At 43.3% G+C, this 14,587-nt stretch overlaps 1 protein-coding gene across 6 annotated transcripts in view; it reads left to right on the plus strand.

Moving 5' to 3' along the window:
* HSF2BP (heat shock transcription factor 2 binding protein) overlaps positions 1-14,587 on the plus strand; it is a 156,403-nt gene that overhangs the window by 32,127 nt on the left and 109,689 nt on the right. For all 6 annotated transcript variants that reach the window (XM_032175366.2, XM_058427935.1, XM_058427936.1 and 3 more), the window contains exon 7: positions 6,753-6,870. In XM_032175366.2, coding sequence (XP_032031257.1) covers positions 6,753-6,870 — 118 coding nt within the window. The remainder of the gene's footprint in view (positions 1-6,752; positions 6,871-14,587) is intronic.

A 14,587-nucleotide genomic window follows, 5' to 3' on the forward strand; every position in this document is an offset into this window, starting at 1 on the left:
TACTTTTCTATGTTATCTTGGAGATCACTGAATTTCCTTAAAACTACTATTTTGAATTCTTGGTCAGAGAGCTCACATATTGCCATCTTGTTAGAGACAGTCACTGGTTCCTTGCTTTGTCTGTTTGGGGAGGCCATGGTTCCCTGTTTACTGTTGTTTCTTATGGATATATGTCTATGTCTTTGCATTGAAAGAGTATTGATTCCAGTCTTGTCTGTCTGGGTTATTTTGGTTTTTATTGGATCTGTTTACTTAGAGAGTCTTTGTAATTTACTTGTTGAATTTCTTCCTTTTTTTCTGCTAGGTTGCTGCCTCTTTATAGGCACTAGATGGTGCCTTAAGCCCAGGTTTACCTTGGCTCTAGGGAACCATCAGAGTGTTGCCCATCCCGAATGGGGGAGGTCACAAAGAAGATAACCCGGCAGTGTGGGAATACTGGCAAGGCATCTGTGCCCAGGGGACCTGTGGGACATACCTTCTACTGTGTGCATCTGCTGAACAGCCACTCTGATTTGGTGTCTTCTCTGGCCAAGTTACAGAGCAGAGTTTCCAGGGTTGGTAATAGTAGTTCTGCTTCCCCACTTAGCCTCTGGCTATCCTCAGGGATAGTTTCCCTTCAGGTACTTACAGTGCTTCCCATGGGTTGAAGCAGGGACAGGTCTTCTGCCAGGGAACCTAAGATGGTGGGACAGTAGTTGTTCACTTCCATCTGCTTTTTCCAGTGTAGCAACTGAGTTGGGGAAATTTTCCTCACGCTTGGTGCTGGGCACATTATGGAGAGGGGTGTCACAGGTATGAAAGTCCAGTTGTCTTACTGTCTGTTCAGAGTTTTTTTTCACTTGTTTGTTGCCGTGAGAGCTGTCTGATCCTCATATTTAGAGTTCTGGGATATTGCTGCTGATAATCTTGGAGCTGCTGTATGTTCGTTTTTAGTTTTCTGTTGGGAAGCAGTGAAGCCAACTTGCTTCTATGCCACCATTTGGAACCAGAAACTCCTTGTTTCCCATATTTTAATTGGGTTATTTTCCTTTCTATTACTGAGTTGTAAGAGGTATTTGTAATATACTAATACCTTATCAGAGATATGATTTTGAAATACAGCCATACCTCAGAGATACTGTAGGGTTGGTTCCAGATTACTGCAATAAAGCAAATAGCACAATAAAGTGAGTCACATGAATTTTTTGGTTTCCCAGCATATATAAAAGTTGTGTTTACAGTGTACTTTAGTCTGTTAAGTATGAAATTAGCTGGGTGTGGCGGTGCAGGCCTGTAGTCCCAGCTACTCAGGAGGTTGAGGGTGCAGTGAGCTGTGATTGTGCCACTGCACTCCAGCCCAGGTGACAGAGTAAGATTCAAAAAAATAAAAAAAGAAGTTTATAGCTTTCTTTTTTTTTTTTTTTTCTTTTTTTGAGACAGAGTCTTGCTCTGTCGCCCAGGCTGGAGTGTAGTGGTGCGATCTCCACTCACAGCAAGCTCCGCCTCCCGGGTTCACGCCATTCTCCTGCCTCAGCATCCTGAGTAGCTGGGACTAAGGCACCCGCCACCGCGCCCGGCTAATTTTTTTTTTTTTTGTATTTTTAGTAGAGACGGGGTTTCACCATATTAGCCAGGATGGTCTTGATCTCCTGACCTCGTGACCCGCCCGCCTCGGCCTCCCAAAGTACTGGGATTAACAGGCGTGAGCCGCCACGCCCAGCCAGCTTTAATTCTTATATTCAGATCTTTGATCCATTTTGAGTTAATGTTTGTATATGGTGTGTGGTAGGTATCCAACTTCCTTCCTTTGCATGTGGATATCCAGTTGTTTTAGCACCATTTGTTCAAAAGATTATTCTTTTATCATTTCTCCATTGATTTGTCTTGGCACGTTTGTTGGAATTCAGTTGACCATAAATGTGAGGATTTATTTATGTACTCTCAATTCTACCATTGATTTATATGTCTATCATTCTGCCAATACCCTATTATTACTTTTTTTGCTCAAAATAAGATGAAATTATTACAGTCTAAAGCAAAAGTATCAGACATAGTATGTCTCAACTCTGTATATCCTTTTCAGCATAAATAATTGACACCAGATTCTTTTTTTTTTTTTTTAAATGGGGTCTCACTCTTAATCGCCCAGGCTGGAGTACAGTGGTGTGATCATAATTCACTGTAGCCTCAAACTCCTGGGTTCAAGCAATCCTCCCACCTCAGCCTGGGTAGCTGGGACTATAGGCATGAGCCACCACACCTAGCTAATTTTTATTTTTTTTTTGTAGAGACAGGGTCTCACTATGTTGCCTAAGACTCATCTCAAACTTCTAGGCTCAAGCGATCCTCCTACCTTGGCCTCCAAAAGTATTGGGATTATAGGTGTGAGCCACTATGCTTGGGCCAGATTTATTTCCTTTTTTTTTTTGAGACTGAGTTTTGCTCTGTTACCCAGGCTGGAGTGCAGTAGCACTACCTCGGCTCACTGCAACCTCCGCCTCCCAGGTTCAAGTGATTCTTCTGCCTCAGCCTCCTGAGTAGATGGGATTACAGGTGCATGCTACCACACCTGGCTAATTTTTGTATTTTTAGTAGAGATGGGGTTTCTCCATGTTGGCCAAGCTGGTCTCAAACTCTTGCCCTCAGGTGATCCACCCACCTGGCCTCCGAAAGTACTGGGATTACAGGTGGGAGCCACCATACCTGGCCCCATTTCTTAAATTATGTAATTACTATACTAACCTCTAGAATTACCTATAAACACTTTTAATGAAAAATGAACCTAGAAAAACCATTTTAACAGAAAAATTAACTGGCAGTTTTTTAGTTTTGGTAGATGGTAACAAAGTCAATTCTATGGGCCTTGAATTGACTCACAAGCATTCTGGATAGATTAAATATCAGTAAGCAAAGTACAAATTACCATGTAAAACAAAGAAATTCCAACAGATTGACAAATACTGAAGCTGTGTAGGAATTTATTCACATTTATTTTACTTTGTAGTTCATGTTTTAGTGATATTTAATGAAATGCAGCATTGGCATTTGCAGTTACAATACTGGATATATGATACAGGCTTCATTTACCCGTACATTTGTTGTGTTGGGCATTGTTGCTTGCTATGATATATATATATATTTTTTTTTTTTCTTCAGCGATGTATTAGTAATGTTTCTATTTTCTATTGCTGTGTAACAAACCTCCTCAAAATATAAAGTCTTAACATTTATCCTAGGAGATCGAGACCACGGTGAAACCCCATCTCTACTAAAAAATTAGCCGGGCGTGGTGGCGGGCGCCTGTAGTCCCAGCTACTCGGAGAGGCTGAGGCAGGAGAATGGCGTGAACCCGGGAGGTGGAGCTTGCAGTGAGCCGAGATTGCGCCACTGCAGTCCAGCCTGGGCGACAGAGCGAGATTCTGTCTCCTTCACAGTCCTGTAAAAAAAAAACATTTATCTTGCTTGTGGGTCTACGGTTTGGTCAGGCTTGGCAGGCACAGTTTGCTGTTGCTGCTCTCCAACATCTGGGGCCTTAGCTGGGATGACTCAAATTGTTGAGGGATGGAACAGCTGGGGGCTAGTGGGGTGTCTTTTTCTCTCTTCTTCCCTCATAGAGTCTCAAGGCTTCTTCACTGTGCTATTTCTTATCCTTTTTTTCCTTTTTCCTTTTTTTTTTGAGATGGAGTCTTGCTCTATCACCCAGGCCGAAGTGCAGTGGCGCAATCTCAGCTCACTGCAAACTCCACCTCCCAGGTTCACGCCATTCTCCTGCCTCAGCATCCTGAGTAGCTGGGACTACAGGCGCCTGCCAGCGTGCCTGGCTAATTTTTTGTATTTTTAGTAGAGACAGTTTCACCATGTTAGCCAGGATGGTCTCGATCTCCAGACCGCGTGATCCACTCGCCTCGGCCTCCCAAAGTGCTGGGATTACAGGCATGAGCCACCAGTTTTTTCTTTTTTTTAAAAGACAGAGTTTCGCTGTGTCTCCTAGGCTGGAGTGCAGTAGTGCAGTCTTGGCTTACTGCAGCGTCCGCCTGCTGGGTTCAAATGATTCTCCTGCCTTAGCCTCCCAAGTAGCTAGGATTACAGGTGTGAGCCACCATGCCTGGCTAATTTTGTATTTTTTTTTTTTTTTTTTTTTGAGACGGAGTCTCGCTCTGTCGCCCAGGCTGGAGTGCAGTGGTGCAATCTCAGCTCACTGCAAGCTCCGCCTCCCGGGTTCACGCCATTCTCCTGCCTCAGCCTCTCCGAGTAGCTGGGACTACAGGCGCCCACCACCATGCCCGGCTAATTTTTTTGTATTTTTAGTAGAGACGGGGTTTCACCGTGGTCTTGATCTCCTGACCTCGTGATCCACCCGCCTCGGCCTCCCAAAGTGCTGGGATTATAAGCGTGAGCCACCGCGCCCGGCCCTAATTTTGTATTTTTAGTAGAGACAGGGTTTTGCCATGTTGGCCAGGCTCATCTGAAACTCCTGACCTCAGGTGATCCACCCACCTTGGCCTTCCAAAGTGCTGGGATTACTGGCGTGAACCACCACGTCTGGCCTCCACTGTGCTATTTCTGTGTGGTCTCTTCATCATGGCAGCCTTAGGGTAGCTGGACTCTTTCATAGTGACTTAGGGATCCTAGAGCAAGTGGCAGGAGACCAAAGTGGAAATCTTAAGGCTTCTTCCTGTCCATCCTTGGAAGGCTCATGGTGTCCCTTCTGCTGCATTCTACTTGTTACAAGTGAGTCGCAGTGTAGGTGACTACTCAAGGGTCTGAACATGAGGCCAGGCCCACCTGGTAGCCATCTCTGGAGTCAGGCTACCAAATAGTTCTGCTTTTCTGCTGGGTTTCAGTGTATTATCTGAAGTTATTTACATGAATAATGCTTTCCCCTGAAAAGCTACCTAAAAGCTATCTGTTCTGTGTTTCTGATGCCAAATGCTTACTTGCTTCGTTTTTCTCCTAAAATATTTCCTTAGTAAAACTACAATGTGTCAAATTCTGGAAAATGTACCTATCAGGTTAAAATTCATTGACCAAAGAAGGTAAGTTTATGTCATTGAAAGGTCCTGTCCTCAATAAAGTTACGGCTGTCATCAAAGTGTGTACTCGAAGACACAGCACCAATGATATGGTTAAAATGCTGCAAAGTCAAGTAGAAAGGGGGAAAAATCTGTTAGGCTTAGTAGACTTTACTATCCCTCTTGTGGTCCATCTGAGACCAGGTGAACAAAAGTAAATAGTAATGTCAAAGATCTGAGTTCATGAAGCTGGCCTGGTAACATGAAATTTTATATTCTGCCATCAGATTACATCCAGTCAAAAGCAGAACAAATAAGTGATAAAACTCAGCTTCCATTTTTGATAATTCTTAGCAAGCCAAAATAGAAGAAGACTTCTTTAAACTGATAAAGGGTATCTACCAGAAACAGATCAGACATCACACTTAACTGTGAATTTTTAGAAGCGTTTCCATTAAAATCAGGAGCAAGGCAATGCTGCTGCCCCATCTCTTTTCTACCTTGGTCTCGTCATTTGGCTTAGAAATCTTAGTCAGTTTGAATCATGCTTTACTGTCAGACTCAACTAAAGAAAACTCTTAACAAACACATACATAAATGCACTTGGATCATTGGATACTTCGAGGTATTTGGAAATGTTGATGGAGCCTGTAATGGCTGCAGCGCTGCCCATTGGGAGCAGTGTATACTCGGTCTGATCTTCAGGCCGATTCGCAGGGCCTCAGGTGTGAAGAAATGGGATACTTGCTGTTCCACAGTGGGACGTAAAATTGAGAAAATAAGTTTTCTTCAAAATCCATTTTCATACTCTTTTGACTACATATAATTTCAGTTTTGTATCATGGCTAAAAGTTATTAGCAAATACAGATTGAATATGCCTTATCTGAAATGCCTGGGACCACAAGTGTTTTGGATTTTGAAATACTTGCATTATACCTACTGGTTCAACACTCTAATTCAAAAATCTGAAATCTGCAGTGCTCTGTGAGCATGACCTTTGTGCATCTTTGTCAGTGCTCAAAAATTTTTAGATTTTGGAGCATTTTGGATTTTGGGTTTTCAGATTACGGATGCCATTAAAAGTGAATTTTCACATCCTTAGTCCCAGATAAGATAATCAGCCCCCACCTTATGTTTGGATCCTGACTGCCCACAGCTGTTTAATGCAGCACTCGAGCATAGTGACTGCAGACTTGGTTAGATTCCAGGGCTCTGTTTCACTCTTTCGGCACTTGCTAATCACAGTGCACATTACTTAATATTTCAGTAACTCTTGTGGTTGTCAGTGATTATTTCTGAGCTGTCATTTTTGTTGATAATACTTTTCTTTTTTTGAGACAGGGCTTTGCTCTGTCACCCAGGCTGGAGTGCAGTGGCATGATCATGGCTCACTGCAGCCTCTACCTCCTGGGCTCGAGCAATCCTTCTGCCTCCACCTCCTGAATAGCTAGGACTACAGGTGCACATACCATGCCTGGCTAATTTTTAAATTTTTTGTAGAGATAGGGTCTTGCTGTGTTGCCCAGGCTGGTCTTGAACTTGTGGCCTCAAGCAGTCCTCCCACCTCAGTCTCTCAAAATGTTGGGATTACAGGTGTGAACCACCATGCCTAGCAATTTCATTTGTAAATGCCTCATTGTCGGCTGTGTTTTCATTAGGTCTTTTAGGAGAAAAACAGCAACAAATACTCTCTTATGCACAAAATTGTCTAGGTTCTGAGTCATAATGATCTTGATGCTTTGTTTCATTTTCTGTTGCAGATGTTGCTGCTATAGCATGTGGTCGTGAATTCTTGGTTAATTCAAGCCGGGTGCTCTTGGACACCATATTGCAGCTTCTGGGAGACTTGAAGCCAGGACAGTGTACCAAACTCAAAGTGTATGGTGGATAATGTTAAAAAGTTAATTCTATTTACATATTAATTAGACTGTGCTGATTGGGCCTCTCTTCAAGTAAACACAGTTAATTTTGGTGGTAGTTCTAAAAACTAGAAGAAATAAATTGCCTGGAGAAGTTAAGGGGATGCACTGTCTCTTAAATAGCATTTTAGAAAATAAATTTAAGGAAGGAATGTTCTCGCCTACAGCAATCAGTGAGTCCCAAATACTATCACATGGTACTTCATGGTTATGTCAAAATGAATTTAAATAGGTATCTATTATGGTAGCACCACACTTCCAGGTACTAAAATCCGTATTTGTTTTCTATTTTTATGTAACAAATTATCACCAACTTGGTGGCTAAAACAACACCATTTATTATTTCATAGTTTGGTAAGTCAGAAGTCTGAGTGGGTTTGAGAGGTTCTCTGCATAGGTCAAAAGTGAGGTGTTCCCCAGGGTGGGATCTTTTCAGAGAATCTGGGGGAGGAATCTGCTTCTGGGCACTTTGAAATTGCTGGCGGAGTCCAGTGTCTTGTTTCTAGGACCAAGTTCCCTGTTTCCCAGCTGGCTGGTCAGCTGTGGGTCAGCTGCTGAGGCAGCTTGCATTGCTTCTCACAGGGGCCCCATCTTCAAACCACAGTCGCTCATTGAATCCTTCCCACGTTTCCAGTCTCTTGAAACTTCCACTTCTGCTACCAGCAAGATGAAACTCTCTCTGCTTTTGTTCTTTTGTTAAAAAATTTACTTCAAGAAGGCAGAAGCTCTGCTTCTTACAGATTTGTGTGTTTAGATGAGGCATACCTGGATAAACTCCTTTTGATTAACTCTTGAATCAGCTGCTTAGTAACCTTAATTACATCTACAGAATCCCCTTTTCCAGGCAATGATGTAATCAGCATGTGATAATTTATAGTCCCAGAGATTAGGGCAGGAAATCTTGGGGAGAGGGGCAGTGTAGGATTCTGCCACTCACACTGTTTGTTCTGAGTGTTGCCTTTGACTTCTTAGAGCATCTTTATTTTTTAATTTTTTTTTTTTAAAGAGACCGAGTCTCTACATACATTGCCCAGTCTGGCCTCACACTCCTAGGCACTCAAGTAATGCTTCTACCTCAGCCTCCTGAGTATCTGGGACTACAGGCATGTGTCACCATGCCCTGCTGTGGAGCACTTTTTTTTTTTTTTTTTTTTTTTGAGACAGAGTCTCGCTCTATCACCCAGGCTGGAGTGCAGTGGCGTGATCTCAGCTCACTGCAAGCTCCGCCTCCCAGGTTCACACCATTGTCCTGCCTCAGCCTCCCGAGTAGCTGGGACTACAGGCGCCCGCCACCACGCCCAGCTAATTTTTTGTATTTTTAGTAGAGACGGGGTTTCACCGTGTTAGGATGGTCTCTATCTCCTGACCTCGTGATCCGCCTGCCTTGGCCTCCCAAAGTGCTGGGATTACAGGTGTGAGCCACCGCGCCCGGCCTAGCACTTTTTAAAAGTAAGAGCTTCTGTAAAGTCTGTGCCAGGTACTTCCAACACCTGTGTCATCCTGGCCTTGGTGTCTCTTGATTGTTTTTTTCCACTAGAGTTGAGATTTTCCTGTTTCTTCATATGTCAAGTAATTTTGGATTTATCCTGGACATTTATGTGATCACTGGTTGGGAAATGCTGGTGTTTATATTTTCACAGGCAGTCAGCCCCTTTGGGTCAGATTCCAGCCAGCCTTTTCTCTGTTTGGTTTCAGTGTGTCGTCCTGTTTTCAGTCTTTACAGTGCTATTGGAACTGCCCCTCGTGAGTGCTGCCCAGTGGCCAGTCTGAGACCTGGGTGGTCTGGATCTTAAGTTCAGAGTCTTTCAGATGCTGTTTATGATCAGATGCACACAGGCACAACTTGGGATGAGGCCAGGAATTTATAAACAACTTTGAGGGGTCACTTTGAGCTGTTAACTCTCTGGGTACATTTTAGTTACCTGGGACTGCGTTTTTCAGTCCCCCACCTGGAGTGCTGGGGCTTCATATACCCTGCTGTGTCCAAGTGCCTGCAACTCTGCCCTCATCCTGCCCTGCGGCGGGAGTTGAGAAGCTCTTAGAGCTTTCAGGTGTAAGGAAAAAATTCCTTTCCCCCAGAGTTTGAGTTACCTGGGGGATGTCCCCACTGCTACCATGCTTGGTTGCTGGCAAGAGACCCCTTTCCCACTCATTGTGCCTCACTAGAGACCTTCTCCCGGTGCTCTGTGTGTGTGGCTCAGGGCTACTTCTGGGTTTTGGAGCTCCCTTGAGTCCAGGCCAGGGACACTAGAGGAAAAAGTGGTAAACTCTCTGCTGGTTTAGTGGTTCTTAAAATTTTGATCTTCTTCCCCTATCTGCCTGCTACTGTTTACTTTTCAGAGTCCCCAAATAGCTGCTTCATGTGTTCTCTTTGGAATTTATAGCTGCATTCAGTGGAAGCGAGACTGGAGGGTGTGTTCAGGCCATCTTATCCAGAACCAAGCTTTCTAGTCCATTTTAATATTTTGTGCTAACAAATACATATACATACATAATACATATAATACAGTGTTACATATGTGCAAAAAAAAATTTTTTTTTTTTTTGAGACAGCGTCTTGCTTTGTAACCCAGGCTGGAGCACAGTGTTATGAACATGGCTCACTGCAGCCTCCACCTCTTAGGTTTAAGTTATTCTCCCAGCTCAGCCTCCTGAGTAGCTGGGACCATCGGTGCATGCCACCATGCCTGGCTAATTGTTAAATTTTTAAAATTTTTTGTAGAGACTGGGTCTCTCCATGTTGCCCAGGCTGGCATAGATGGTTTTGTTTGGGGGTATAATTTTACAAATTGCTTGTGGATCTAGTTCATTCCTTTTAAGTACCTTGCATCAAAGGAGATGTAATATTTGGATTATCCTTCTCTGACTGATGGGCATTTAAGTTACTTTCGGGTTTTACTTGACAAGTATAATGCCGTAGTGAACCTCTTTGATAAACTCTTTGCTAACCTGTCTGAGAGTTCTCTAGGAGTTTTCCCAGAAGAAATATTTGAGAAGTAGGACATGGACATTTTCAATTTGATAAGATACTGCCAAATTGGTCACCATAGTGTACATTTCTGCCTGCACCATGTCAGTGTTCTTGTTTCCCACGTCCTTGTCAGCACTTTGCTATTTATTATATTCCTCTAAAGAAAAAAAATATATGTGTATATGGAGAGAGAGAGAGGTGCCGGGGAAAGAGGGGAGATACAGGGTCTTGCTATGTTACCCAGGCTGGAGTGCAGTGGTGCAATCATGCTCACTGCAGCCCCGACCTCCAGGGCTCAAGCGATCCTCCCATCTCAGCCTCCCAAGTAACTGGGGTCCCAGCTACTCTGCATGCCACCGTGCCCAGCTAATTGTTTTTTTTGGTATTTTTTGTAGAAACAGGGTCTCACCTTGTTGCCCAGGCTTGTCTCAAACTCCTAAGCTCAAGTGATCCACCTACCTCGGCCTCCCAGAGTGTTGGGATTACGGCGTGAGCCACTGCACCTGGCCTTAAAGAGTATTTTTATCATCCACCTATCATCTGTGTGTCTTCGTCCTTCTCTCCCTTCCTTCAGATTTAGATTGCCAGTGAGGTTGAGGCTCTTCACATGTTTTTACCATTCCAGTTTTTCCTTTGAGTCACCTGTCTGTGTCTTGTGCCCACTTTCCTGTTGGGCCGCATTTTTCTTAGTGATCTGCTGTAGGTCTTTGTGTGTTCTGGATACTAATCCATTGCCTCTTTTGCTTCTGTGGTCTGTACAAGGTCCATATTTATGGGCCAGCTAAAGTCCCCCTTCAACTTCCAAGGCAAAGCTGTGTGTGAGGGCTGGGTCACTTCTAGCCTCTCTGGTTCCAGTCCCTGGAGCTCTGTGCCTTTGGGTCCTGGTGAGCTCTTGTTGATTGCAGTGGGAGATGGGGAGAATTGCCTTCAGAGCCATTCACTGACTTGCTTGGCAGTCTTCCATTTGGCCACTGAGCAAAGCTGTGTGTTTAGCCTCTATCCTGACTCGGGATCTCAGCATGCACCAGCCTGAGAGGGGCCTTCCCCCTGGGATCTTTGGCTGCCTTCCAACATACTCATGGCTTGTTCCCTCTCACCTCATCTCCAAGGCACTGTTCTCCCCTCTTTTCACCTCCCCCACTTCACTAACACCCACCCTTGAGTCCCCTGGAGCCCCAGGACCTTTCTCATGCTATAAATCAGCCTCTTTTCTTCCTGGCCTCCCCCTGCCTTGGGTATAGCTTGCCTCTCTCTGGGGAACTACACTTTCACTGCCACTTTCATGATCGAAGGTCACTCATTTTCAGCAGTTAGTACCTTAGACCCAGAGATAGGGGTTATTTTTTTCCTAGTTGCCCATTTTTAAAAAAAATTTAAACTTAAATTTTAGATTCAGGGGGTACATGTGCAGGTTTGTTACAAGAGTATATCGCGTGATGCTGAGGTTTGGGCTTCTATTGAATCTGTCACTCAGATAGTAAATATAGTACCCAGTAGGAGATTTTTCAGTCCTTGTTCCTCTCCCTCCCTCTCTCCTTTTGGAGTCTCCAGTGTCTCTTGTTCCCATCTTTATGTCTGTGTATACCAAGGGTTTAACTCCCACTTATAAGTGAGAACATGCAATATTTGGTTTTCTACTTCTGGATTAATTCACTTAGGATAAGTGGATGCAGCCTCCAGCTGCATCCATGTTGCTGCAAAGGACATGGTGGTGTTCTTTTTTTCTGGCTGCATAGTATTCCATGGCTTATATGTATCACATTTTCTTTATCCAATCCACTGTTGATGGACACCTGGGTTGATTCTATGTCTTTGCTATTTTGTTTTGTTTAGTTTTGTTTTTGAGACAGGGTCTGGCTGTTCCATCCACACTGGAATGCAGTGGTGCTATCTTATCTCACTGCAGTCTGAAACTCCTGGGCTCAAGCAATCCTGCCTCGGCCTCCCAAGTACTTGGGATTGCAGGCATGTGACATCACGCCTGGCTAATTAAAAAAAATTTTTTTTTTTGGTAGCGATAGGGGTCTCACTTTCTTGCCAAGGATAGTCTTGAACTCCTGAACTCAAGTGATCCTTTCACCTTGGCCTCCCAAAGTGCTGGGATTTCAGGCATGAGCCACCGCTTATCTTCGCTATTGTGAGCAGTGCTGTGATAAACATATAAGGGCAGGTGTCTTTTTGGTATAACAATTTTATTTTCCTTTGGCTATTTACCAAGTAATGGGATTGCTGGGTTGAATGCTAGGTCTATTTTTAGTTCTTTGAGAAATCTCCAAACTGCTTTCCATAGGTGCTGAATTAATTTACATTCCCACCAACAGTGTATAAGAGTTCCCTGTTTTCAGTGGTTTTGCCAACATAGTGTTTTTTGACTTTCTAGTAATAGCCATTTTGACTGGTGTGAGATAGTATCTCATTGTGGTTTTGATTTGCATTTCCCTGATCACTAGTGATGCTGGGCGTTTTTTCATGTTTCGTTGGCTACATATATGTCTTGTTTTAAGAAGTGTCTGCTCTTGTCCTTTGCCTGCTTTTTAATGAGGTTGTGTGTTTTTTTCTTGTTGATTTGTTTAACTTAACTTCCCTATAGATTCTGGATATTAGACTTTTGTTGGATCCATAGTTTGTGAATATTTTCTCCCATTCTGTAGGTTGTCTGTTTACTCTGTTGATAGTTTCTTTTGCTATGGAGAAGCTCTTTATTTTATTAGGTCCCAATTGTCAATTTTTGCTTTTGTTGCAATTACTTTTGAGGACTCAGTCAAATTCTTTGCCTAGGCCGATGTCCAGAAGACTATTTCCTAGATTTTGTTCTAGAACTTTTATGGTTTGAGGTCTTACATTGAAGTCCTTAATCCATCTCGAGTTAATTTTTATCTGTGGTTAGAGGTAGGGGTCCAGTTTCATTCGTTTGCATATGGTTGGCTATTTTTCCCAGCACTATTTATTGAACAGCGAGTCCTTTTCTCATTGCTTATTTTTGTCAATTTTGTCAAAGATCAATTGGCTATATGTGTGCAGCTTTAATTTCTGGGTTCTGTATTCTGTTCCATTGGTCTATGTGTTTATTTTTGTACCAGTGTTATGCTGTTTTAGTTAGTGTAGCCTGGTAGTATAGTTTGAAGGTGGGCAATGTGATGTCTCTAGCTTTGTTGTTTTTTCTTAGGGTTGCTTTGGCTATTTGGGCTCTTTTTTGGTTCTATAAGAATTTTAGAAGAGTTTGTTCTAATTCTATGAAAAATGATATTGGTAATTTAATAGCAATAGCATTGAATCTGTAGATTGCTTTGGGCAGTATGGACATTTTCATGATATTGATTCTTCCAGTCCATGAACATGGAATGTTTTTTCAGTTGTGTCATCTATGATACTTCTTTCAGCAGTGTTCTGTAGTTCTTCTTGAAGAGATCTTTCACCCCCTTGGTAGATGTATTCCTAGGTTTTTTTTGTGTATGTGTGGCTGTTGTAAAAAGGATTGTGTTCTTGATTTGGCTCTCAGCTTGAACCTTTTTTTTTTATTTTTTTGTTTTTTTTGAGACAGGGTCTCACTCTTTTACCCAGGCTGGAGTGCAGTGGCATAATCAGCTCCATATAACTAGCAGCTGCCCTATTAGCATAGATACAGAATATTTCTATCATTACAAAATTTCAATTAAACAGTCCCACGGCTCACGCAGCCTCGACCTCCTGATCCCAAGCGATTCTCCTGCCTGAGCATCCTGAGTAGCTGGGACTACAGGTGTGTGTCACCACACCTGACTAATTTCTGTAGTTTTCTGTAGAGACAGGGTTTCGCCATGTTTCGCAGGCTGGTCTCGAGCTCCTGAGCTCAAGTGATCTGCCTTCCTTGGCTCTTCCCAAAGTGCTGGGACTACAGGCGTGAGCCACCACACCTGGCCTTCAGTTCTGTGTTGAATAGGTGCGGTAAGAGTGGATATCTCTGTCTTATTCCAGTTCTTAGGGGAAGTGTTTCTTCTAGCTGCCCATTTTTATTTTTATTTTATTTTATTTTATTATTATACTTTAGGTTTTAGGGTACATGTGCACAATGTGCAGGTTTGTTACATATGTATCCATGTGCCATGTTGGTTTGCTGCACCCATTACCATTTTTATTTTTAATGAAATGTCCCAGAATGCTCATTTTTAAAAGGCTGTTTCTCTTCCAATCTCATGCAAATTTTTTTCCTCCTTGAAAATTCAAGCAACCAGTTGCTCTCTTCGCATCCAGCCTTTCTCATCACTGTACTTTTCTGACCATCCAGGCATTTCCCTTGTTCACTGAGTACTGGCTTGTTGGTGTCCCCTCCCCATTTCCTGCTATCTTGAATGACTTGAACATGTTTAGGGGTGATTCATTCAACAGTCTAATTTCAAGGTCACCTGCCTTTTTCAGCTCCCAAGATTTGCTGTGCCCTTCACTGTGGCAATAGTCTGCCTTGGGCCAGACCCTGCACATAGTCATCAGGTGGACTGTCTGGTAAACACCACTGTAGCACTCAGGCCATACCTCCTCTCCTCCCTGCCTCCTTTTCCTACCATTGTTCCCTCTAAACTGCAAGACCTCCTGCTCCTCCTCCCTCCTCCTTCCTCCTGCTCACACCATTGCCTCCATGGCCTCCCCTCCCTCTAGCTCACCCAGCCCCAGTGTGCATCACATTTCACGATGCTTTCAACCTTGGATCAGCCCAGCCATCCTTTTTCTC

This window comes from Hylobates moloch, unplaced genomic scaffold, assembly GCF_009828535.3.
Source record: "Hylobates moloch isolate HMO894 unplaced genomic scaffold, HMol_V3 SCAFFOLD_14, whole genome shotgun sequence".
Classification (NCBI taxonomy): Eukaryota; Metazoa; Chordata; class Mammalia; order Primates; family Hylobatidae; genus Hylobates; species Hylobates moloch.